This window comes from Chiloscyllium plagiosum, unplaced genomic scaffold, assembly GCF_037043375.1.
Source record: "Chiloscyllium plagiosum isolate Xiang-an unplaced genomic scaffold, Cpla_swu_hap1 HiC_scaffold_42, whole genome shotgun sequence".
Taxonomy (NCBI): Eukaryota; Metazoa; Chordata; class Chondrichthyes; order Orectolobiformes; family Hemiscylliidae; genus Chiloscyllium; species Chiloscyllium plagiosum.
In genome coordinates this window covers 23,590,704-23,618,594 of record NW_028270180.1, presented here as the reverse complement: position 1 = coordinate 23,618,594, position 27,891 = coordinate 23,590,704, and the positions used below count along the sequence as shown (strand labels likewise).

Below are 27,891 nucleotides of genomic sequence, written 5' to 3'. Positions count from 1 at the left end.
CCTGGCCCGCGACCTTGGATACCCTGGTGTTTCAGCTGTCGATCTACTTATTTCTCACACGTCGGGATGGTCTCGGTCTCTGCCTCCCGATGACATTCAGTGCCTCCGCTTGCTGGGGAGTGATGGAGTGAGGGGGCCATTTCCTCAGGATGCGGTTCCCCTCCAACACGTGACCGGCCGGTGACTCACGTCCGTCTGACGTCAGAGCGAGCGGCTTTCTCCCGGCCCCCGACCACCAAAGACAGCGAGTGGCCCCGCCCCTCCCTTCCCTTCTCCTCCCTTCCCCCACAACTGGTTGGCCGTTGAGCGCCAGATCCTCGCGAGCCAGAGAGCGAGCTCACTGTCCGTTCAGCACCATGTCGAGCGGCCCCGCTTACAACGACGAGAAAGGCTCGTCCCTGGGGGAGCCCGAATATGGACACGACCCTGCTAGCGGGGGAATCTTCTCCAGCGACTACAAAAGGTAACTGATCCGTAAACCACGCGCCCCCCCCCCCGAAAAAAATGAGAGAGTGAAATGATTTATCAGTCGATAGGTTTAAGTGATGCGGCAAGGGAAGGTGGCTGACGAGCAACGCCGGCTGGTGCAGGTTTTATTATTCTTCGTGCATCCGTAAAAATGCAGACTTTCCTCGGCAATGCAAAGTGGAGTGGGTGTCATTCCGGCTCCCGAGACTGCAGAGGTGGTTTCGGAAGATGCGAAGCAAATTGCGGCGGGGGTTGCGGGGGTGTCTTTGTTGCTGTTGTAGAAGGAGGCGAGGTGAGGTTAAGGCATTGAGGAATAATGGCTGAGAGCTAACAGCCTTCCCTCCCCCAAAGCTGTGGGATTCTGCGTCCTCTGAGGAGTCGGAGCCTTTGCAAATCTGTCCCTGGGATGCAGCAGGGCACAGCTCCAACCTGAACAGCTTTGATACCCAGATATGAGATAAGGAGGATGCAGAAAATGCTGAATGGGGAGGGAGAAGGTAATTCATCAAACAGCCTCTGGGTGTGTTGGTGACAGGCGTATGTGTGCTGTCAACTCAGAATCGCTTTTCAGCCTGGTTCTGAAGTTTGGAAATCATGGTTTTAATTGCAAGGATTCAAGGAGGTGTTGCGGAAACTGCAGGTAGCATGTAACATGAAGGTTAGTGGATTTGAGAGGGCATCCAGTGCCTTGTTATTAACCGCCTTCTCCTGTTCTCTGCTTCCTGGCTTCGTGCCATTTCCTACACACAGCAGTTCCTGTAAGCTTTATATCGCAGCTGGTTCTTGTTTATTGAGTGTTTCGATGGCATGAGATTAAATACAAGTTCCTACTGCTGTGGAACCTCTTTCAGTTTTCACATTCCCTTCTGTACAGACCCCCTGTGCACTCTAATCATGGTCCAGTGTTTGGTTAATAACACCCGCTCCCAAATCTTTTGCTGCTTCCACAGACTCAGGGCACTACAGAAACCTTGCTTCTGGTACAGCTTGGGTCTAACTCGATGGGGCGTATTTTCAGCTGTGGACACACCAATTCCAGAGGCCAGTCCTGTCCTCATCCCAGCAGTTTTCTCCTATTAGAGTAAGAATTCAGTTAGATGCCTAACTCCTTGATTGAAAAGTGCTGAGGGCAGTAGTGACCTATACATCATTACCCCAGAACAAAACATGTCTCGTCGATATTGTCCAATTTTTCTCGAGGAGAACCCATAAACCCTACTTTTTCTGTCAGTTGCTGTCTATCAAAAATCCATCTAACTCAGCTTTGAATAAATTCAGTGATCCAGTCTCCATTGCCCTCTGGGCAAGAGAACTCTACGGATTAACAATCCAAAGAGAAGATGACTTTTTTCTCATCACCATCTAAAAAGAGAAACCTTTTCTTCTTAAACTGTATTCCGTACTTCTAGTTGCATTGTTAAGAGGAAATACCTTCCACAAGTAATTTAATTTTATTTGTTCATAGCACCTGGATGTTGCTGGCAGTGATAGTGTTTGTTACAAAACATCCTTAATTAGTGGTAACTTCCTTTAACTACTGAGGTCTTTGTGGTGTAGGTACAGTGACAGAAACAGTTAGGGGATGGCATTGTAGTTCCAAGCTAGATACACCAACACCACAACTGCATAGTGAGAATTTTACATTGGAGTTATTGGGCAACAAGGTTAGGAAAATGAGACTTTCTGAAGGATAAAATATCATAATTAAATATCCCTTGATTCACAGATGACATCTGCATAGGATAGTGGGGTTTGGCAGTGGTCGTCATGCAATTAAACAGGTTGAATCTCGGAACGCAGATCTTTTGGACACATGATGCGGAATGTCCCATGAGATATTGGAATATAGCATGCAGGATATGTTTCCTTCTCTTTCTTTGCTGTTGCTCTACCTCATAATTAAATCAGTTTGGCCCAGGGTGTGATGCAGCTTAATGTACAGGTTGTTGCCATTTTGAATGACTGGCAGCATGCACCTACCTGTTATTAATGTCAATGCTGCTGCGCTTCATGGAAAGCTTCAGAATTTCTTTGAAGTGTTTTCTTGGAATAGTTGAGAAAAAAAGTGTCAGCGGCATGGGTGACTGTTGCAGTGGCTGACAGGCTAAGTCAGGGTTGGCGGTATGTGGGTTGTGGAGGTGGGGTTAGGCTATGAGAACTCTGTCAAAGATGGAACAGCCTGAGTGCCAAGAAGAGAGAAGCGAACAGTGACGAAATCTCAGTGTAAGTGAGAGCCAATGATATTAACATGAGCTTTCCAAATGTTTAACTGCCGAACATTGTGACTCACATGTGACAACACAAGGAAAATAATAGGCAAGAGGTGGATCTCTGTGTTGTACATGTGAAAACTGCCCTTAAATCTGCAGATAGTGCCACAGATAATTTATGGATAAGAATGAGACGTGTCTAAGTCCAGATATTTGCCAACTCCAAGCATGGGAAGAGAAGCCAGTGATGGAAATGCCTTGGCTCCAAGTCCAGTGAAAAGGTGTCACTGACTTTGTTTAACTTTGTAGCGAGGATCAGGAGCTAAGATGTCATGATAGAGGATGCTATTTGTGATTTTGTTTAGGGCTAAGCTCTTGTTGTGGCAGGGACTGAAACATACTCAACTTTGATGTTTTCCATATAATAGCATCCCTAGTAGAGGACCTCGAAACCTGTACAGTCAGTCCCCGTTCTCCAGCAAATTGCAATTTTTGCACAGAGGTTTTATTTGGAGAGCCAGGGACAACATTTTCCTCTTCACCTATTGAATTCCTCTTCACCTATTGAACTGCAGATGATGAATAAGGGATCATAAACTGTAACCAGTGTGAGGATACTGTGTTGTAACAAGGCAGTGGTTTTGATTGAAACACCACAGGTTAAAATTTGGTTAGACAGAATCCAGGCAGATACCTTTCTAGTCAGAGTTTTATTCCAATAACGCTCACTAGTTCCCTACTTCCATTTAGTTTCTGACATCCCTGCCAGACCCTACTTTTTCTTTATTGGAAGTACATCCTCACATTTCTGAGGAAGCCCTGGGTGGGGAAAAAAAAGACTGAAGTGGCAATATATGAGTTTTCCACTCCTCATGGAATCTAGTTCGATAGGTTTCATGTTTCTGAAATCTCCCTGGTAATTTTAAAACACAACATTTCATTTTTATTTTTCAATGGTTTGTTTGCCTGAATAATGTTTTTCACCTTGAGATTTATATAGCTGTTGAAAAGTGTGACGCTGGAAAAGCACAGTAGGTCAGGCAGACTTCTGAACAGAAGGAGAGTTGCATTTTCGGGTATAAGCCCTTATCAGGAATTTTATAATTTTGAGGTCTTAAGAAAAAGTAGGAAAGTGCAGTTGAGGATTATCAAATCAGCCATGATCTCATTAAATGCCAGAAATAGGCTGAATGGTCTTCTTCTGCTTCTGCTTGTATGTCTTATGGTCTTATTCTGTAATTACCTTATAATTCTATATTCCCTCACTAGCAGAAACACCTACTATGTCAAGCTCCCTTTGAATCCTGTATGTTTCAATAAGATCAGCCCTCATTTTTCTAAACTAAAGAAAATTGCAAGACAACATTGGGAGGAGTAGTCAATAGACCCCTAAAAGCAAATACTGTATATGGTGGGACAGAGAATCTATCAAGATATAATGAGGGTCTATAACAAAGGCAGTTTATTAATCATGGATGAGTTTAAACTTCATGAAGATTGGGGTAGACAGACTGGCAAAAAGAACTCATTGGATGTATTCACAATAGTTTTCTGGAACCATATTTGGTGAATCCACTGGTATCAGGATATTTTGGATCTGAGGCAGGTTTAATAAATTATATCAGAGTAAAAGATCCCCTCTGAAATGGCGACCATGACATGATAGAATTTAGCGAGCAGTTTGAGAGGGAGAAACTAGAGTCAGAAACAACGTGTGCTACACTTAAATAAGGACAATTACAAAGGAATGAGTGCAGAGCTGGCTGGAGTGGACTGGGCAGGAACTTAGCAGAAAGGCAGTTGAGGAACAATGGCAAATGTTTAAGAAAAAATTTAATTGATCACAGTACCAACATATTCAAGTGAGGAAGAAAGATTCTAAGAAAGGGTAAACTAGCCATGGTTAACCAGAGAAGTTAAGGATAGCAACAGATGGAAAGAAAAAACATACAATGTAGCAAAAATTAATGGTTAGCTAGAAGATTGGAAAAAATTTGGAAACCAACAATAATAATCATGATTTGGAGATGCCGGTGTTGGACTGGGGTGTACAAAGTTAAAAATCACACAAGACCAGGTTATAGTCCAGCAGGTTTAATTAGAAGCACATTAGCTTTTGGAGCGACGCTCCTTCATCAGGTGGATGAAGGAGCATCGCTCCGAAAGCTAGTGTGCTTCCAATTAAACCTGTATAACCTGGTGTTGTGATTTTTAACAATAATAATGGGTAACTGGGAAATGACTGAGGAGTTGAACGAATACTGTACATCAATCTTTAGGATAGAAAACTCGACTATCATTCTAAATTTACAATGCAAATTCGCTTTAATGTGATTGAAGAATTTAGATTGTTGTTTGTAGAACAAACTTTCCTTACCTCTATTACTTATAATGTAATTCCGGCCCTATTAGTTTAAATGGTGCAGCTATTGCGCAATTTTCGTATAACATGAGATTGCATGAGAACGGAGCTATTACGTTATATGAGAACTGACTCTATACTTGGATTTTCAGAAAACAATCTAAGGTCCCACACTTGGTGTTGAAGATGGTATGTTAGCATGGGTAGATAACTGGCTAACTAATAGGAGACGAAGAGTTGGGATAGGGGAACATTTTCAGGATGGCAACTTTTGAGTAGTGGTGTGCAATAGGAATAATTGCTGGGACCACAATTATATGGACTGATGGATTATAATGTGGAAAAATGTGAGGTTTTACACTGTGGCAGGAAGATCAAAAGGAAAACAGTTAATTTACAAGGCATTTAGATAGACACATGAATAGGCAGGGAATAGAGGAATTTGACCATATGCAGGACGATGGCATTAGTTTAGAATAGCATCATGTTGGCTCAGACACGGTGGGCTGAAGGGCCTGTTCCTGTGCTGTACTTCTCTATCTTTTATTAATAAATGAATTGAATATCATTTAAATATAAAAATAGGGAGGTTTTGCTAAAACTATACGAGGCATTAGTCAGACCACAGTTTGAAAAATTCCAACTGATTTGAACCCATTATCTAAGGAAAGCTATACTGGAGGTAGGCCAGAGAGGGTTTATTAGACTGATACCAGGTATGGAGGGACTGAGGAGAGGTTGCTTAGTTTGACATGAAATATGGAAGACCAAGAGTGAACCTTATTGAAATGTATGAGATTCCTTGTGGACTTGACAGGGTAGATGTGCAAAAGTTGTTTCCCTTTGTGGGAGAGTATAGGACTGGAAGGCAGAATCTCAGAATAAGAGGTTGCACATTTAAGACAGGGATGAGGAAGAATTTCTTCTCTTGGAGGATAATGAAGCTGAAGACTTCTTTACCAGAGACTGCTGATGAGGCCGAGTCATTAAGTATATTCAAGGCTAAGGCAGACATATTTTTAACCTGTAAGGAAATCAATAGTTATGGACAAAACAGCAGGAAAATGTTGAGGATTATTAGGTCAGCCATTATGTAATTGAATGGTGGAACAGACTTGATGGGCCGAATGGCCTACTTCTGTTCCTCAGTCTTATGCTCTAAACTCCAATGAATAAAGGCATTATTTGTTAAGCCATTCTTGGTAAATCAAATTGTCCATCCCAAGCATCAGCCTGGTGAATCTCCTTTGAACAGCCTTCACTTGTAGTAGATCCTTCCTTAAGAACGGGTATCAAAATAGTACAGCCAGTTCTGCTATAACACGGTAGTTCCGTTCTCATGCAATCCCGTGTTATAAGAAAATCGCATAATAGCAGCACTATTTAAACTAATGGGGCCAGAATTGCATTATAACCAATGCATACTTTAAACATTCGCACTTTAGAATCATGTTATAGTAAATTCGCTTTAACGACATGCATGTTATAGCAGAATGACCCCCTGTATGTAGAAGTCCAGATGCAGCTTTACTAATACAGTACCCTGTACACCTGTAACAAGACTTCAGTATTTTAAAATTCTAACTGTTGAGCAATAATGGCCAAAATTTCATTTGCCTTCATTATTTGTTGTTGTATCTGCGTGATATATTTTGTGTTTCATGCACAAGAACACCAGGATGCTCTTTGCTGCACTGTTTTTAGAGTCAGAGAGTCATAGAGGTGTACAGCACGAAAACAGACCCTTTGGTCCAACTTGTCTATGCTGACCAGATATCCTAAATTAATCTAGTCACATTTACCAGCACTTAGCCCATTTCCCTTTAAACCCTTCCTATTCATGTAATCATCCAGATGCCTTTTAAATGTTGTAATTGTACCAGCCTCCACCACTTCCTCTGGTAGCTCATTCCGTACACACACCAAACTTTGCGTGAAAAAGATGACCCAAAGGTCCCTTTTAAATCTTTCCCCTCTCACCCTGAATGTATGCCCTCTAGTTCTGGACTCCCCCAACCCAGGGAAAATACCTTGTCTATTTACCCTATTCATGCCCCTCATTATTTTATAAATCTCTATAAGGTCATCCTTCAGCCTCCAAAGCTGCAGAGAAACAGCCCCAGCCTATTCAGCCTCTCCATCTTGCTCAAACCCTCCAACCCTGACAACATCCTTGCGAATTTTTTCTGAAAACTTGCAAGTTTCACAACATCCTTCCTATCGAAGGGGCAACAGAATTGCACACAATATTCCAAAAGTGGCCTAACCAATATCCTGTACAGCCATAACATGACCTCCCAACTCCTATACTCAATGCTCTGACCAATAAAGGAAAGCATACTAAACACCTTCTTCATTATCCTATCTACCTGCGACTCCACTTTCAAGGAGCTATGAACCTGCACTCTAAGGTCTCTTTGTTTAGCAACATTCTCCAGGACCTTTCCATTAATGGTACTGCCATGATTTGCCTTTCCATAATGCAGCACCTCACATTTATCTAAGTTAAATTCCATCTGCCACTCCTCGGCCCATTGGCCCATTGTAGTCTGAGGTAACCTTCTGTGGTCTCCACTACACCTCCAATTTTGGTATCATCGGCAAACTTACTAACTATACCTCCTATGTTCACATGCAAATCCTTTATATAAATGATGAAAATTAGTGGACCCAGCACCGATCCTTGTGGCACACCACTGGTCACAGGCCTCCAGTGTGAAAAGCAACCATCTATCACCATCCTCTGTCTTCTATCTTTGAGCCAGTTCTGTATCTAGATTAGATTTAGATTACATTACAATGTGGAAACAGGCCCTTTGGCCCAACAAGTCCACACCGACCCGCTGAAGCGCAACCCACCCATACCCCTACATTTACCCCTTACCTAACACTACGGGCAATTTAGCATAGCCAATTCACCTGACCTGTACATCTTTGGACTGAGGGAGGAAACCGGAGGACCCGGAGGAAACCCACGCAGACACGGGGAGAACATGCAAACTCCACACAGTCAGTCGCCTGAGTCGGGAAATGAACCCGGGTCTCTGGCGCTGTGAGGCAGCAGGGCTAACCACTGCGCCACCGTGCCGCCCACTATACAGGGAGAACTATCCATCTAAATGGATAGTTCTCCCTGTACTTCATATGATCCAACCTTGCTAACAAGGAGAAAGTGAGGACTGCAGTTGCTGGAGATCAGAGTCGAAGAGAGTGATCCTGGAAAAGCACAGCTGGTCAGGCAATATCCAAGGAGCAGGAGAGTCGAAGTTTCGAGCATAAGCTATCCATAAGGAATGAGAGGGTGGCCCAAGGGGGCTGAGAGATATATGGGAGGGTTATGGGGCTGTAACTGGGAACACGATAGGTAGATGAAGGTGATAGATCAGAGGGGAGGGTGGAGCGGATAGGTGGGGAGGAAGATGGACCAGTAGGATAAAGTGGGGTGAGGGGCAATGAGGAAACTGGTGAAATCCACATTGATCCTGTGTGGTTGGAGAGTCCCAAGGGGGACGATGAGGTGTTCTTCCTTCAGGCGTCAGGTGGCTAGAGTTTGACAGCGGAGGGGGCATGCCCAGGACTTGCATGTCCTTGGCAGAGTGGGAAAGGGAGTTAAAGTGTTCTGCCAAGGCAACCCCACCACTCTGTGGCTGAACACATTAACTCCTCCTCCCACTCTGCCAAGGACGTGGAAGTCCTGGGCCTCCTCCACTGCCAAACTCTAGCCACCTGACACCCAGAGGAAGAACTCCTCATCTTCCGCCTTGGGACGCTCCAACCACGCAGGATCAATGTGGATTTCACCAGTTTCCTCATTCCCCCTCACCCCACCTTATCCCAGATCCACCCTTCCAACTCAGCACTGTCCTTTTCAAACGTCCTATCTGTCCATCTTCCTTCCCACCTATCCGCTCCACCCTCCTCTCTAACCTATGACCATCACCTGCACCTTTGTCTACCTATTGCAATCCCAGCTATCTTCCCCTCCAACTCCACCCCCCCTCCCATTTAACTGTCAACCCCCTTGGGCCACCCCCTCATTCTTGATGAAGAGCTTATGTTCGAAACATCCACTTTCTTGCTCCTTGGATGCTGCCTGGCCGGCCACGCTTTTCCAGCACCACACTCTTCAACTCTAACCTTGCTGACCAGTCTACCATAGGGAACCTTGTTGAATGCCTTACTGAAGACCATATAGATCTCGTCCACCGCTCTGGCCTCATTCAATCCTCTTTGTTACTTCTTCAAAGAACTCAATGAAGTTCATGAGACATGATTTCCCATGCACAAAGCCATGTTGACTATCCTTAATCAGTCCTTGCCTATCCAAATACATGTAAATCCTGTCCCTCAGGATTCCCTCCAACAACTTGCCACCACTGATGTCAGGCTTACTGGTCTATCGTTCCCTGTCTTTTCCTAACCATCTTTCTCAAATAGTGGCACCACGTTGGCCAACCTCTAGTCTTCCGGCATCTCACCTGGGACTATTGACGATCCAAATGTCTAATCAAGGGGGCTAGCAATCACTTCCCTAGCTTCCCACAGAGTTCTAGAATATACCTGATCAAGTCCCGGGGATTTATTCACCTTTATGCAGTTTAAGAATCCAGCTCTTCCTCCTCTGTAATGGAGACTTTTTCAAGACGTCACCATCTATTTCCCCACATTCTGTATCTTCTATGTCCTTCTCCACAGTAAATACTGATGCAAAATGCTTGTTTAGTATCTTCCCCCATCTCCTGCGGTTCCACAATAGGCTGCCTTGCTGATCTTTGAAGGGTCCTATTCTCTCCCTAGTTATCATTTTGCCCTTAATGTATTTATAAAATCACTTTGGTTTCTCCTTAACCCTATTTGCCAAAGCTATCTCATGTCCCCTTTTTGCCCTCCTAACTTCCTTCTTAAGTATACTCCTACTGCCTTTATACTCTTCTAAGGATTCATTCGATCGCTGCTGCCTATACCTGACATATCCTTCCTTCTTTTTCTTGACCAAAACCTCAATGTCTCTCTTCATTCAGCATTCCCTCCACCTACCAGCCTTGTCTTTCACCCTAACAGGAACACACTGACTCTAGACTCTTGTTATCTCAGTTATGAAGTCTTCCCATTTTTTAACCATCCCTTTACCTGCAAACATCCACACCCAATTAACTTTTGAAAGTTCTTGCCGAATACCATCAAAATCGGCCTTCCTCCAATTCAGAAGTTTAACTTTTAGATCCTGTGTGTACTTTTCCATCACTATTTTAAAACTAATACAGTTATGGTCAGTGGCCCCAAAGTGCTCCCCCACTGACACCTCAGTCACTTGCCCTGCCTTATTTCCCAAGAGTAGGTCAAGGTTTGCACCTTCTCTAGTAGGTACATCCACATACCGAATCAGAAAATTTTCTTGTACACACTTAAATTGCTCTCCATCTAAACCCTTAATGCTGTGGCAGTCCCAGTCCAAGTTAAAATCCCCTACCATTACCACCCTATTATTCTTCCAGATAACTGTTGAAGTCTTGCTCCATTTGCATTTCGATTCTTCCTGTCAAAATGGACACCAGAGTTTTTTTTTATATTAAACCCCATCTGCCAATCAGACCCAGCAGTCCTAAAATTGTCAAAAACATTTTTATAGTACTATAGAAAAATTGCAGCACAGAAAAAGGCCATTCAGCCTATTGTGTCTGCATCAGCTGAACAAACTAATTGCCCATTCCAATCCCACTTTTAAACACCTGATCCGTAGCCTTGCAGGATCCAATGCTTCAGATAGAAATCCAAATTCTTTTTAAGTGAGTCAAAGGTTTCTTCAAATATCAAATTGGGCAAATTCCAGGCATCCACCACTTTCTGGGTGAAAAATGTTTTCCTCACATTCCCTCTAATCCTTCTATTAATAACCAAAATTTGCAACTCCAATATCTGACCTCTTTGCTAAGGTAAAGATTTCCTTATTGGTTAACTATCGAAGCCCCTCATAATTTTGTACACAGAGATTAAATAACCCTTCATCGTCCTGTTCAATCTTTACCTATCCAATCTTTCCCCATAGCTTAAATTTTCAACCCCTGATATCATTTTTGTTAATAGCCATAACCTGCTTTCTATCTTGCCAAACAAGCTATACTTTGAGAAATGTTGAAGTGCATGTCAGAGTGGGTAGCTGGTGATTTCAGCTTGTGCTGCTGGCAACAAGGAGCTTCCATGTTGCTCAATGTTACAAAACGGGGTTAACTCCTCTGCTAATTTAAGCCAGCAACACAGAAAAGACTCAGATTTTTAATCTGTTAAAATTCAAGAGGCAAAGAGCTATCCCAGAGGTAAATATTTAAAGTAAAAATTGACAACTTTATTATTTAAATCCAACAGAGAGTTTTCAAACTAACAACTATTTACAACTCCTTTGTCTTAAACCTATCTTTTACCTCCCACTCTACAGTACTAGTCTGATAAAAACAAAACGTCATGTTTCAAAACCAGTCAGCTTTGCCGAGATTTCTCTGTAGATTTTCCTCTGTAGATTCTCTCCAGGTTGGTTTCAATGTATTGCTGTGCAAACTCCTTCTCCAGACATGTATCTTTCAGAGTGCTCTTAAACTAACAGCATACATCTATTGGTCATTTGGCAGTTCTCTCTCAATTGTTCAAAAATGTCCAGTTTTATACCCCAAAACATCATATTGTTTCATTGGTTTTAATATTATCAAAATATTAAATTCAAACTTTATTAAAACTGTTTGGTCGAATTTGAATTTGTTTTTGTCTCACGGCAACCCACCTATTCTATTTGTGACAACCATGTGTGACATTATTACCTTGTTCAGAGCACTTTGTACTGTGTCAGGCAGTTTTGCTAGCTTTACAACTCTCTTAAAGGTACAGTCTCTCCACACCTTCATAACACTTCCCCTTGTAAGAAAAAAATGAACTATCATAATGAAAAGATGGTTTATTTATTTTTTCCTTAACCACATGTTTATGACATACATATGACTTTACTCTAAGTTCATGTTTACCTCCTTCCATCTATATATAACACTGAATAAGAGTATCTTATCTATACTTTATCAGTTTAATCTGCGATAACACATCTGTGATTACATTCTTATGTCCCACAACATGTACGATATGTAAATTGAAAGTCTGTAACGTAAGACTCCAATGAAATAGTTTCATATTCTTGTCTTTAAAGTGTTCCAAGAATGTTAGAGGATTGTGATCTGTGTACACAACTGTCTTCAACAGTTCGTGACATACACATTAAAAGGTTGTAAGGCCAGTACCAAACTTAATAGTTCTTTTTCGATCGTGGAGTATTTCCTCTGGTGGATGTTGAGTTTCTTCGAAAAGTAACCAACTGACAGTTCAATGCTATCATCATCTTCCTGTAGCAGTACAGCTCCAACTCTTATGTCACTAGAATTGATGGCAACTTTGAATGGTTTTGAAAAGCTTGGTGCAGTTAAAACTGGTGTGGTGGTTAATATTGCTTTCAAATGGTTGAATGACTCCTGGCATTGTTCTGTCCACCGAAACTTTGTGTTCTTCTTCAGCAAATCGGTTAATGGTGCCACGACACTGCTGAAGTTTGAACAAATGTCCGATAGAATCCGCTGAGTCCTAAGAGTCAAAGCATCTCTTTCTCCGAGATTGGTCATGACCTTCCTCGATGACCTTCGTCTTTGCGTTCCACGGAGTCAACCATGTTATGTCCCAAGAATGCCAGCTCTGCTTTCGTTAATTCCGCTTTATTTAAGTTTACACCAGTTTTGCTTCTCATAGTCTTTCAAAGAGCTTTGCCAAATGTACCATGTGATCTTTCCAGGACTTACTAAAGATCACTACATCATCCAAATAGACTGTACAGTTTGTTATCCCAGCCACAATTCTGTTCATGAGTCTTTGGAATGTGGCAGGTGTGTTCTTTATTCCAAAGGGCATCACTTTAAATTGATATAGCCCATTTGGGGTTATAAATGCAGAAGTGTCTTTTGCCGTCTCTGATAAAGGTACCTGCCAGTAACCCCGCATTAAGTCCAACTTGATGGTGTAACTGGCTTGTCCAACTTTCTCAATACAGTGCTCCAATCTCAGAATTGGATACGAGTCTGATTTTGTAATGGCATTGACTTTCCATTAATCCATGCAAAATTGTTGTATCCCATCCAGTTTGGGAAATAAGACAATCAACGAACTCCACTTGCTCTGGTTCGGTTCAATGATATCCTCATCGAGCATGGCCTCCACCTCCTTCTGGACCTGTTTGGCTTTGAAAGGGATATTGTTTTATCGGAGCAGTATTCCCTACGTCTATTTCATGTACAATAGCATTAGTCCTCCACATCTGATTCTTAGATATGTCCTCATACTGTAGTAACAAACTTCATTCTATGCTCTTGACTTACTAACTTATCCCACTCCTCAAGGACTTCTTCATTTCTCAACCTGATTTGAGGCACATCAAAATCCACACTATCTGTATTTGATTCCTCACTTTGCGGGGCAGTAACTAACACCAGTTTCCCTAATACTGACCTGTCACTCCCTCAGGAAAACGTCAGCGTCTCAGAGCTTTTACCTGCCACCTGCTTCATTCTATTCTGTGTCCTCTTTAGATGCTGTTTAGCTAACTTGCCTACTCGACTTAATCTCTCCCTCACCTCCGATACATAATCAAAGTGTGACATCTCTGACTTTGGCCCTGTCAATTTCCCTTTAATTAATTTCCAAGGGCCTCTCACTTCAAGCCCGAATATTAACTCGAAGGGAGTGAACTGAGTAGATTTGTTTGGGGCATCTCTAATGGCAAATAATACAAATGGGATACCTTTATCCCAATCATTTGGGTAATCCTGACTGTATGCTCTGAACATGGTCTTCAACGTCTGATGCCACCTTTCTAAAGCTCTCTGGGATTCAGGATGATACGCACCGGATTTAAAGTGCTATATACCTAAGCTATCCATACGATCCTTAAACAGCCTTTCAGTAAAGTTTGACCCTTGGTCCAACTGAATCTCTCTGGGTAGCCCATACCGCGTGAAGAAAGCTACTAACTCCTCTACCACCCTTTTGTCTTGATACTCCGTAATGGAATTGCCTCCGGAAATCCGGTAGACATATCCATTATGCTTAACAAGTACTGGTTCCCACTTTTAATTCTCCGGAAAGGACCTACACAATCAATTATAACCCGAATGAAAGGTTCTTCAACTGTGGGAGTGGCAACAAAGGTGCTGGTTTTATTACCGCCTGTGGTTTACCTACCATTTGGCATGTATGACATGAACGGCAAAAGTTAACCAAATCCTTGTGCATTCCAGGCCCATAAAAATATTTTTGTACCTTAACCTGAGTCTTTCGTACCCCTAGGTGACCTCCTACTGGTAGTTCATGTGCTACCAGTAACACTTCCTGACTGTAGGCTACCGGCAACACAGTCTGTTGCACTTCGGCCCATTTCTCCTCTGGGCTAACCTGCTGTAGTCTCCGTTTCCATCTTAGAAATCTATCTTTCAGACAATAACCCTCAGGAATATCATCTGCCTCCTTTTCAGAGTACGCATCCACATATATATCTTTTATCATCTTGTCCTTTTGTTGCAAGTCTCTTAGCCTTTCAGGACTAAACACTTCTGCCTTGCCTGTTCAGGTTTTTCCTGCACCATTATATCAAACAGGGTATCCACTAACTGAAGCGCAACTCCTTCATCTTTCTCTTTAGCTTTTGCTTCGTGCTATGACTTATGATAGTGGGATCTGGTTCCTACACACTCTGGGAAAATACCAGGATATTTCTGTTTTAACTCTTCAGTTTCTTGGTCATCTTTTGGCTTCTCCACAGCATTGGTGTGTCACTTCCACCTTGGATCCAGCCAAATCATTCCCAAGAACAAACTGGATTCCTGGAACTGACCCTCTGTCAATCATTCCCATTGTAACTTCCCCAGTCTTGAGTTGGCACTCCAACCTCATCTTACATAAGGGAAAGCTACATTTCTGTCCATATCTCCCACAAATTACCCCACTCTTAGGTAACAGATCAGAAAGAGTGTAAATAGGTTCATCTCTTACTATCAGCGACTGGTTAGATCCTGTATCTCTCAAAATTATAACTTCTTGCTCTTCTCCTCCTGTTCTAAGTAAACTTTACCCACCGAGGCGAATTCTTTATAGAGATCAGGTACTAACTCCATACCCAGCCCTGCCTAGGCTGTGCACTCACCTGCAGCTCCTTGGCTCTTCTTGGGGTTTCCTTTATTACTTTCATGAATGCCACTGGCTTAGCTTCTTTTACCAAGTCTTTTTCCACAGCATCTTTAACGATCAGCACTGTGACTTTACGTATCCCACTTTACCACAGTGGAAACACCTGAGGCCTTTCATCTCCTTTCCACCCTCTTGGGCTTCTTCTTTAACCTGTGGTAAACTCTTAGCAGTGTTCTCTACTCATTGTTTCGTAGCATAGGATCTTCCCTTCTCCCAACTTCTATCCCTCACAGGATGAGATTCTGGCCGGAAACTTGTCTTATGCACCGACATGTATTCATCTGCTAATTCTGCTGCCCTTCTCACTTCCTGAACTTTCTATTCCTCCACGTGAATTCTTACCATTGCTGGAAGTGAGTTTTTAAACTTCTCCAGCAGAATATTCTCTCTTAGAGCTTCATAGGTCCTATCTATCTTTCAAGCATGTAGCCATCTAGCAAAATGACTACGTTTGATTCTTTCGACCTCAACGTTAGTCTGACCTTGTTCCTTCCTTATGTTTCTGAATCATTGTCTATATGCTTCTAGTACAAATTCAAAAGCACTTAAAATAGTCTGTTTGACCTCTTCATAATCTCTTGACCCCTTATCTGACAGCGCCGCAAATACCTCACTAGCTCTGCCTACCAGTTTAGTCTGAACTAGCATTACCCATAAATCCTCAGACCATGCTGTCTGCCTAGCTGATTTTTCAAATGAAATAAAAAAGGCTTCAACATCTTTTTCATCAAAATATGGCAGAGTTTTGACATATTTGTACATATCACTAACTTCTCTTTTAAATCTCCATCCTGTTAACTTGATTTTGCTGACTAAGTCGCAACTTCAAGTTCAAATTATCTCTTTTTGTCTCTCCCTTTCTTCTTTCTCTCTCCTTTTTCTTCTCTCTCTTTGCTCAGCTAAGAACCTTTTTCCTCTCTTTTCCTTCTCTCTCTATTCTCTCTCTTTCCCTTTCTCTCTCCCTCTCTCTTTCTTCTCTGTCTCTCTCTCTCTTTATCTTCTAACTCCTTTTTCCTCAATTGTAATTTAACTTTTTCTCCCTCTACTGCACTTGTCTGTTTCTCTGACACACCTGTTTGAGTCATTCCCTTACAATTTCAGCTTTACTTTTGTCCTTGGTTAAACCCAAAACTAATTCTAAAAATATGGCCTTTCTCTTTTCTTCTAAACTTTCTTGTCAAATTTGAGAATCATCTTCAAATCCCAGAACCTGTTTGGCAATTTTAAGAGCCATTTCTCTCACTTTTAATTTAATCAACCACAAGTCACCGAAATTAAACAAATTGTCTCACCTACGTATTATTTAATGATCTAGGACACTAACCTAAAGTGGGCTTTCTTGTACCCCAAATCAATTCAAATCTGTTCAAATCTCAGACTGGATCTGTCTAAACCTGTTCAAATCACAGATGAAAGCCACTAAACTGTTACGACACAGGGTAAACCACTCTGCTAATTTAAACCAGCTACACAGAAAAGGTTCACCCCGTGCTGTAATCTGTTAAAATTCGAGAGGCAAAGATTTATCCCAGAGTTAAATATTTAAAGTTAAAATTAACAATATTATTCTTTAAGTCCAACAGACAATATTAAAAATAACAACTATTTACAACTCCTTTCTCTTAAACCTATCTTTTACCTCTCACTCTACAATACTAGTCTGATAAAAAAAATTCTGATTAAGATTTACAAAAAAAATTTCAAAAACAGTCAGCTTTGCCGAATTTCCTCTGTAGATTCTCTCTAGGTTGGTTTCGATGTTTTGCTGTGCAAACTCCTTCGCCAGACAGGTACCTGTCAGAGATCTCTTAAACTAGCGGCCTACATTTGTTGGTCTTTTGGCAGTTCTCTCTCAATTGTTCAAAAAATGTCCAGTTTTATACCCCAAAACATCAGATCACTTCATTGGTTTTAATATTATCAAAATACTAAATTCAAACTTGATTGGAGTTTGGTATGTAGGGTTATAATTTAAACTGATTGGCTGAATTTGAATTTGTTTTTTTCTAATGGTAACCCAGTTACTCCATTTGTGTTGACCATGTGTGACATTGTTACCTTGTTCAGAACACTTTGTACTGTGTCAGGCAGTTTTGCTAGCTTTACAACTCTCTTAAAGGTTTAATCCCACTACACCTTCTACCATCAACACAGACAGCATGATCCATGGCCACCAGCTGCGCACAGCCTTGTCTATGGACACTGACATCTGAAATTTGCCAACCTCTCATGACGATTATGGCACCTTTCTAATCCACTTGTAGGACAATTGGGAAGCATAGATTTGGTTTTCAGGATGCATCAGCAACTAGCACTGAAAGGCTGCTGCAAGGACATATTTAGGGACAAGAACTAAGCTTACAGAATGGACTAGCCTCATCCCTGGGCTGATTGGTTGCTCTGTTAGCATTTGCTCATTTAGCACGCTGCCTGCAGCATCCATGCCTTGTCTTACCATGTGTTAGCACCTCAGCCAGTACCAAATGCTATCAGTACTGCTGAATTAACATGCTCTTTTGTACATAGAATGTGACAGGTCATGTTTGTCAGTAGGGGTCTGTCTGGGGGTTGGGGTCATCTTGCTATATGGAACGCAGAATATTACCAATAGCGTATGCCAACTGCTTATGTAGCAATCATGCAATATATTTATTTAACGAAATGAGTAAATCTGAAAGTGGGTGGATGCTAGTCATCAGTCCACTCAAGGATTGGGCTGCTGTCTGTAAGAGGGTCCTAGTGCCATCAGTCATGGTCACAGTTTGCACATAGTCCAGGACAGGGGATAGTCTGAGTGCAGTCTGGAATGTGGTCAATGGTCAGTCCTGTAGAACCAGCAGCAAAGACAGTGACCAGGTGTTGGTCAAGTAGGGGCTGCTTGTCAAAGTTGATCAGAGGTCTGGAATGAATATAGTCCTGGTGATCCTTATCAGTCATTGAGGGGGGCGCAAGAAGGGCTTGTAGGAGCTGGGGAGTTCGGGCTGGTGGTATTTGGGAGGTGGAGACCATCATTTCAGGATCTGTCATGTAAGCCTAATAGTGATGTGCACTGAATGGAATGAAAAATTAAATGATTGATGTGGATCTGGGATGGAAATGGATCAGGAGCTCAGCACACACTCCCTTTAGATGTCATGTGTTGGTCACTCAGCCAGCATATAAAAATGGTGAACATGCTGAGGCTGAAGCTGAATGGAGACATGGACTCCGTTATTGGGTCCAGCATGTTTCAGTGTATGGAGTATGCGCAGCTATCATCTGCAAGGAATGCCACTACCCACCGTTCTGAGACCTAAGAACCTCTCTTGCTCTAGATGTTCCTGAAATATGTTGTTTAAAGCAAGAATTTTGTGCTCAGCCTCTGTGACTTCCATCCCAAAAACAAGGAGGTGAATGCACAAGAACACAGTGGCAAGCCCAGAGCCAACAGCAGATTGCTGTGGCATACAAGGAGCACCCATCTCCCGGAGAGGTTTCAGCTCTGGAGTTTTATGGCCCTGACTCCACTTCCAGGGGATGAACAAGGCACAGTGTAAGTGTAGGGTGAATAATTATTGGGACACTGTGGGATGGAACTATGTCAGATGCTGGAGCAGGACTTCAGTACTGCAGGAATGGGAGGCCATCCTTGCTTGGAGGCTGTGAAAGTGATAACTGATTTAAACTTCTTTCCAACTGGCTCCTTCTAGGGAGTGATGGATGACCTGTGTGGGATCTCTTGGTTGGGTACCTGCAAATGTGTCAAGTCAATGATTGATTTGTGCAAGATCACTCCAGTTCATTTTGTTTCTCCATGACAAGGCCAATGCTTCACCCTGGGCAGTAGGATTCTGAAACATAGCTGTCTTGCCCCAAATGCAGATAGGTGGCACTGAGAAGGCCATATCACAACACTGCAGAATTCATCATTGGGAGGGGTTCCATTCCTTAAATGTTGAAATAATCTGTGATCACAGTTATCAGTTCCTGAGGATATGTGTCCGATGCCCTGGCAGCTGCCACGACTCATATATTCTGGAAGACTCTCACTTTTTATGGTGCATTTAAGGATCCAGATGCCTGACAAGCCTGATTACTGGAGGACAAGGGCTACCCATTGCACCAGGCCCAATGACACCATTGCACAACTCCTTAGATGGTGCAGAACACAGATAAATGCTGCCCATACTTGGATCACACAGTAGTGGAGCAGATGATTGGGCTGTTGAATATGCAGTTCCATTGCTTGGACTGTTCTGGGCCACTGTAGGATTATCTACGCAGAGTGTGTTGCATCATCCTGGTCTGCTGTGTTCTTCATAATTGCAGCAGGCAATGAAGCGACGCGTTAGATATTGAGGAACTGGGGAAGTGGGAGCAATGTTCTGAGGATGACAATGAGGACACGTGGAAGGAGGAAGCTTTCCTTGTGCATTATAGAAATCATTGTGTTGGGCACTAAAATTGATACCTAGTTCCAGTCAATGAGACCAGGGTGAAGTAGACCATCACAGAATGTATGATTGACACTGTTCCAAGATACCAGCATTTGACTTGCATTGGTTGGGTGACTTGCAGATTCTATTCATTTTGTTTGTGTTCATTTTTTATGGTTGCAAATAAAAGCTCATTAGAATTGTCCAACTACTTGTCTGTATTTGATAATGACAATCTGCCGATGCCCAATGGGCATTGGGGAAAGAATAACAGTAACCTAGAGAGTCTGTTAGATGGGATATAGGTGAGGACAGGTAAACTGTGGTCGGGTAGTTAAATAACAACTAGTCTGAGAAGATGGGGTCACATGTGAAGGTGTATCAGCTATGTGCTGCAGCAGCATGGCTTTGTGGCTGCTGTGCCATTATGGTGCCAGTGAGGGATTTGTCAGATTGCCAATGGTTGTTCAGTGCACAGTGGCCTTGTGAAGGTGGCATAGATGCAAGGGATGCTGGCCTTTCGATGGACATGTGGTGAGGGTATGATGCTTTATAAGATAGCAAGTTTTATAAGGTTTGCCAAGAAATCTCGCGAGGCCTCGCAGCAAGAAACCCTCTGGGATACTCAGTGAAAACTTGCACTTAGCCAGGAAACATAAGATTCAACTCTGTTTTTCCTTGTGAATACGGTTTAAAAATTAGGGATCTCCATCAATGATGGAGAGGAAGAGTGATTTTTTTTTTCTCAGATTAGCTCGTAGCATTCTATTCCGCAGAGAACAGGGAGGCTGGATCATTGAATTATTCAGTCTTGAAGATATTCATATTTTTGATCCATCAGAGTGATGAGGTCAGTTAGAAAAGTGACAGTAAGGAGATGATCTTTTTGACTAGTGGAGCAGGGTGGTGGGGCTGAATTGCCTAATCCTGTTCCTAATCCTTGTGTTGTATTCTGCCTGTGATTAGGGAGTGGGGGATCTTCAGTCGGTATGTGTGGCTGGGGTTCTTTGGAGACAACTTTGGGGATGGAACACTCTAGAGCATTCCATCACTTCATGGCCCATCACAAAACCTATGAACTGCTGAGCCTTATCAGTTCTATCCTGTTTCTCTGGGCCTCTCTGTTCTGGAGTGGAGGTTGGGAGTCAGAGATTTTGCAGGTGAGGCTTTTGTTACTACACCTGCTGTGGTCTTTCACTACGATGATAGTCGGGACCAGTGATGTGAGCAGGGCCCAAATTGTTTACTTAAGGAAGGATTTCTTGCTATTGACCCAGTTGATACCTCAAAAGTACAGATTACAGTCAGGGCACAGAGGAGTAAATTGACTGTCTTTAATTTTAACAACTTCTTGGTCACGTTTCCACCAGGTAGTTGGGGAGTTAAAATTGGGCCTTTTTATTTATTTATGTAGGTGATGTTGTAGAGTTTGTGCTGGCACATTGATTGTTTGACTGAGCATCATCTTGTCTCATGGATTTATACTTTTTTTTTGTCCTTTAGAATCAACAGGGCAACAGCTCTCTTAAAAAGGAACGTGTCTACATTTTGCCACTGCAACAGGAAATGTTGTCTTCAAGTACAATATTTCAGGAAAGATGAGGTAATTCTGGCAGCAGGCATTGTGTGGTTGTCTTACAAAACTTTCCAGAGGTTCAGCTCCTGAAACGGAAGTTATTTTGATATCTTTATGAACCAGTTCTGAACTAATAAAAACTGTCTATGGAGATTCTGTACTACAAGGTCAGTAAAGTATAGGAGAATTGGTGGTGTAATGGACTAGCAATTCAAAACCCCAAGCTAATGCTATCAGGACATGGATTTAAATTACAAGTCAACTAGTAGATCTGGAATTGAGGTTTTTTTTGCAATTTGACTGATGTTATTATCACACTGCCTCAAAGCCTCACAGTATAGCAGTGCAAGCTTAGGCACTTGGTTGTCAAAGAGCTGATAGAGCTGCTCTTCATGGAATTTTATCACTTTTTTTATCCAGGTGGGTTTGCGCAATTCCGGCAACTGTTTTTACAGTGCCAGTGAGGTATTGGGGTAAATTAGTTTAAATTAGAATTGTATTCTTTAATACATTGAAAATTGTCCTCTCTGAATTTGAATCTGGATTTGGATGTGGTGCTGGAGGGTTGGAAAGTTGCAAACATTACATCCTTGTTCAAATCAGCTTGTAGAGTTTCAAGATGGCGGCAACCCACCAGGTCTGAGTCTGCACAGCTCTGCCCAAGACTCAGGCAAAGTGAGGTGGCCACTCACAGCTCACCTCTTAAATTACTTAAAATAGCTTTTGCCCAGCACTCTTGGCCATTTTGCACCAAACTTTAACAGTTTGGTACTTTTTAAAATGGCTAAGGACAAAAACTCCCGTAGTTCGCAACAGGCAGGGACCCCTCCTTCCCCCCTCCCACAGCAGCAGAGACATCCGCGGCCACCTGGGGGGACATACCTGCAGAGGCGAGCCTGATCTTGGAGTTTGTGAAACTCCAAGAGAAGACCGATGCGTCCATCGAGGAGACCCGGTCCAGGCAAAAGCATGACCCAGAGATCGAGAAACTCAGGCAGCGTGTTGGAGGGACGGAGTAATGGGCCGTGGCGTCGGAGACTGCTGCTGAATCATCCGTGGGTCAGGTCCCGGCTCTGGACCGGCAAGTCCAGACCCTAGAGAAGCATATCAACGACCTCAAAAATCGAGGTCATCAGAAAAATATTCAGTTGCTGGGCCTCTCCGAATGAGAGGAGGAAGGCCACCTTGTGGATTTCCTGGAGCAATGGCTCCCACAACTACTGAAATTGGAGTCGGAGCTGGGCCGAGTGCGGATTGAGCGGGCCCACTGGTTTGCTGTGCGCAGGCCTGGATCGGATCAAAGCCCCCGTCTGGTTCTAGTTCGACTTCAATGTTACAGGGAAAAACAAATGCTGCTGGAGGCCTCCAGAGTCTTGGGGAAGGATCCCTATGCCATGATGTACAAGGGCTCCGAGATAATGTTGTTTCAGGACTTCTCCCTGGTTATGGTCTGCAAGAAGAGGGCATTTGACAAGGCGAAGAAGCGTCGGAAAGATTTTTTTTATATAGATATTTTTATTGAAAATTTAACATGTTTTTAGAAGTTTTCAAATAAAAAAAACGCAAGTACAAACACTAATATACAATTAAATCTTAAATAAATAATAGCCAAAACCTGTCAAACAAAAAGAAGAGATACAGAGAAGAAAAGAAAAAGACAAAACTCAACTAACTACTAATCTAACCTATAACTAACCAGAGTGTATGATCTTATATCTTACATTACTCAAGAGAAAAAAGAAGGATAACATAGTAATTAAGTAGTGAAGTACATGCTTGGAATGAGTTAACATCGAGTCATAATAAAACCCGTATTCATGCGGGATTCCTCTCCCAAGGGGCCCCGGATCAGCCAGAACCATTACCTCAACTAGATGAAAGCCCTTGATAGAATAGCCGAAATATATGTATCTATGTAATTCAAAAAGGGCTGCCATATTTTATAGAATAATTCCATTTTTTGGTGCACCATATTTGTAAGGAAGTCAAGGGGAATACATTCCATGATTAATCTGTGCCAATTCGGAAGTCCTGAAGGGCCCTCAGCCACCCAGTTTACTAAGATGTTTTTCCTTGCACAGAAGGAGAGAATGGAAAATAACTTCCTCCCGTGCACATCCAGAGAAAGTAAGCTCGAGAAGCCCAGGAGAAGAGATACTGGATCTACTGTAATTTCCGTTCCCAAGATTTCTGTCAGGGCGTTTACTCTTTGGCCCAGTATTTGCAGATCTTATGGCATGTCCATAAACAGTGTGTAAGAGTGCCCACCTCTGTTTTACATTTGGGACACATTGGAGATGCTCCTGCCCTAAATTTTGCCAATCATTCCGGTGCCATATGGGCCCTATGAAGTATCTTTAACTGAATGGCCTGGGTTCTGTTACAAATGGAGCATTTTCCCAGATGTCATTCCACATTTCTATAGAAATTTCCAGCCCCAAATCCTGATCCCATGTTCTAAGCAGATGGTCCATATCTTCCGACACTTCATCATGTAATAAATGATAAAGAGTGCTGACCGAGTACACCCATTGGACACAACACTCTACATTCTCTATCTGCTTTATAGAGACTATCTAATAGCGTAGTCTTCTGTATGTAATCTCGAATTTGGAAGTATCGACAGAGGTCTCCATTAGGTAATCCAAATTTCTGATGCAGATGTTCAAAAGAGGACCCCCTCTTCAAACAGATCCCCTAAACAGGAGATACACTTGGATCTCCAGGATTTGAATGTGGCATCTGTGAGCCTTGGTTGAAAACCCCATGCCTCCACTATAGGAGTATAGGGGGATGTTTTATATGAATTAGCCTCGTTTTGCCGCATTATATTCCAAGCTTTAATTGTGTTTAGTACTATAGGGTTTTTACAGTGGTCCGTAATGATTTTCATCTTATCTAAAAATAAGCGGGCACTTTATTTGAGAAGCCTCAATGTCCATCCAGATTGATTGCGGGTCAGACGAGACCCAATCTGCTACGTAGCTTAACAAGGAACTTAACTGATACTTCCTAAAGTCTGGAAAATCCAGCCATCCCCTTGCCTGTGGAAGCTGTAGCTTCCTTAACTTAATGAGGGGCTGTCTATGATTCCAAATGAAAGAATCCAGCCAACCGTACAATTTGCGCAGTGCCGGCCTCAGCAGCATCACTGGGAGCATTCTCATAGGGTATAAGAGACGGGGCAAGACATTCATTTTAATCAGGGCTATTCCACCTAGCCAGGAAATTGGAAGGTCTCCCCAGCGTTGAAGGTCCTGCCTTAACCTTTCCAATGGATGCATAAAATTGGCCTGGTATAGCTGGCCAAATATTGGGGTGATAAAAATACCTAAGTATAAGAAACCCTCCAGAGACCAGCGAAAGGGGAAGTGGGATCAGTCCAATAAGTGGGACATACTAGTGAGGCCACCCATCGGCATGGCCTCCGATTTTGAAAAATTAACTTTGTAGCCTGAAAATGCATTAAATGTATTAATAACTTGGATTAAACAAGGCACGGACATCAGAGGACTACTAAGAAAAAGGAGAACATCATCTGCATATAGGGCAATTTTATGTTTACCTGTACCAACCCTCAGGGCCGTTATATTAGAGTCAGCCCATATAGCTTCCGCTAGTGGCTCAATTGGAACAGTGAGAGAGGACATCCCTGACAGGAGCCCCTACCCACAGTGAAGCTATCCAAGCCTAATCCATTGATGATCACAACTGCTTTGGGATCATTATACAGTGTTGAGACCCATTTGGCAAATATCTTTCTAACGCCAAACCTTTCCAATGCATAGAATAGGTATGACCATTCAACCCTGTCGAATGCCTTTTCCGCGTCCAATGAGACTACTATTCCTGGTATTTTTTCCTGATGACAGACTTGAATCACATTCAAGGCCCTTCTAATATTATTTGATGATCTACGGCCCTTGATAAACCCCTTCTGGTCCTCTTTTATGATATATGGCAGTACCCTCTCTAGCCTCAATGCTAATGTTTTAGAAAGAATTTTAAAATCTACATTTAGCAAGGACATTGGTCTGTATGATGCGCAATCTTCTGGGTCCTTTTCTTTTTTGAGAATAAGGGAGATATTCACCTCTTTCAGTGAAGGCGGGAGGTAGCCCTGACTATATGAGTAGTTATACATGTCCATAAGTGGGCCGGCTAATACTCCTGTAAACTCTTTGTAAAATTCAATCTGAAAGCCATCTGGGCCAGGTGTCTTACCACTCTGAAGTTGCCTGATTGCATCAAGTATTTCCTGGGTTGTTAGGGGAGCATTCAGGACCGATACCTTTTCCGGGGTTAAGTCCGGAAAGGCCAGGCTTTTAAAAAAGGACTGCATTCTCCTGGATCTATCTTCACAATCATGCGATTTATATAAATCAGAATAAAACTTTCTGAAGATTGTGTTGATCCTTTTGTGATCATGAGTCAGAGTACCAGCACTTTCCCTGTTAGCCATGATAGCTTGAGGGGCCTTTTTTTTCCTTGCGAGAAATGCTAAGTATCTACCAGATTTATCGCCAAATTCATATAACTTTTGTTTTGCAAATAATATTTCCCTCTTTGCCATTTGGGTGAACGCAGTATTCAGAGCTGTCCTAAGGGCCGTAATCCTATGTAATTTGGCAATAGAAGGTCTGTCAACGTATGCTGTTTCAGCTGCTTTTAAGCGAGCCTCAAGTAGACGCTGTTGTTCGCCCTTTAATTTTTTCTGGGTCGTGGAGTATGAAATGATCAGACCTCGCGCATAAGCTTCAATTGTCTCCCACATCATTGACGGATTACTAGCTGTATCTGAATTAATTTCCAAGAAAGTTTTAAATTTTTGAGAAAAATATTTTACAAATTTGCTATCCTTCATTAAGAAGGAATCCATACGCCAATGTCAGGGGGATGCCTCTTTGTTCCCAGCCTTGATTTCCATATACACAACAGCGTTATCAGAAGTTATTATATTACCTATTTTACAGGATGATATGGAATTTAAAAAAGTTGAGGAGGCAAAAAGCATGTCAACTCTAGTGTGACATTTGTGTGGATTAGAGTAAAAAGAGAAATCTCTGCATTGTGGGTGGAGGCACCTCCACGCATCTACTAATCCTAATTCTTTATTCAAATCCGCCAACTGTCTGGATCTGGGGGATACACCCGCAGTAGCCTTGGGTATAATGTCTATTTTCGGGTCCATAATGCAATTAAAGTCTCCCCCTATAATTGTATGACGAGCACCAAGAGCCATCAGTTTGGAGAAGACTTCCATTATAAATTTGAAAGGATGCGCCGGGGGACAATACAGATTTAAAATCCCATATTCCTCTCCATTTATAAGGGCTTTAATTAGTTTATATCGTCCAGATTCATCTTTTATCTGACTTAGGATTTTGAAAGGGAGATTCTTCCGAATGAGATTTTCAGCTGAAGGAAGAAAAGAAGACCTGATCAAATCCACCCTGTTGTAATTTCAAATATTCTTTATCCTATAAGTGTGTCTCCTGTAGGAGAGCTATATCAACCCTTTCTTTTTTGAGGTTTGATAATATTTTCTTCCTTTTGATTGGTGAATTACTCCCCTTGACATTCCAGGTGCACCATTTAATCAAATGACTAACCATAACCGTCCAGGCAAGTCCGAGACCCCCCAGGAGGAAAAACCCCATCCAAAACACCCCGAGCATCGACCATAGAAAATTCACAAAAATAGAGATTCTTTAATACACTCACACCAATATAATAAAAAAACTATTTCTAAATAGAAAAAACATAAAACATATTTAAACGGAGATTTTCCCCCTTGTTTCCAGGGGGCATCACTTCCTTTCCAAAAACCCATCATATCCTCTCCCAACCAGTGCCCCACCCTCGACCAAGGCACCCCATAATAAAATAGAGAAAATTCAAGTGTACTACAAAGCTAAAGTTAACAGTGAGTATCCTACCACCCCCCCCACCCCATCCACACCAACACCTAGATATATTGGGTGATGTTAATACCACATATAAACAAATAAAACTATAAAATTACAGTCTCAGCAGATAATAATTAATTACAGTAATACAAAGTAACGGGGGAAACAACCCTGCTTTAAAAGAAAGAGAAAAAATAAGACAAGGCAGAGACCCCTCCTCACCTAAATCGACTAGACCACCCGGCCTATATATATTTTTTAAAAAAGGGGAAAATCACAGAGTGAAAAGCAAATAAGCTCCCCTCCCTACCCCCCGGAGATAATATTAGCAATAAAGTAATAAAAGAGAAAAAAGAGTGAACCGGGGAAGGGGGAGGGCAGAACAACATCATTCACCACACGACTTAACTCTTACAATTTATCTAAGAGAGTCCAAAAATTCCTTGGCCATCTCCGGCAATCTGAAATTATACACAGACCCTTCATGGCTAAAACGTAGCGTCGCTGGGCGGCGCAGGAAGTACTGAATGTTTAAATCCCTTAAACGCTTCTACCTTTCCTCAAACGCCCTCCTCTTTCAGACCAGAGCTGGGGAAAAGTCCTGAAATAGCATAATCTTAGATCCTTTGTAAGTCATGCTTGGGGATCTTTCCTGAGATTTCTGGAAGCTTCTAGGAGCATCTGCTTC

The 27,891-nt window shown here is 42.3% G+C and overlaps 1 protein-coding gene across 6 annotated transcripts in view; it reads left to right on the top strand.

Moving 5' to 3' along the window:
* Positions 1–305: 305 nt before the first annotated feature.
* ap3b2 (adaptor related protein complex 3 subunit beta 2) overlaps positions 306–27,891 on the top strand; it is a 248,611-nt gene continuing 221,025 nt past the window's right edge. For 4 of the 6 annotated variants that reach the window (XM_043680547.2, XM_043680543.2, XM_087982119.1 and 1 more), the window contains exon 1: positions 306–463. In XM_043680547.2, coding sequence (XP_043536482.2) covers positions 357–463 — 107 coding nt within the window. In that variant the 5' untranslated portion in view covers positions 306–356. Of the gene's footprint in view, positions 464–2,246; positions 2,304–21,221; positions 21,322–27,891 lie in introns of those variants that run through there. The other 2 variants (XM_087982118.1, XM_087982117.1) reach the window with 2 other exon arrangements.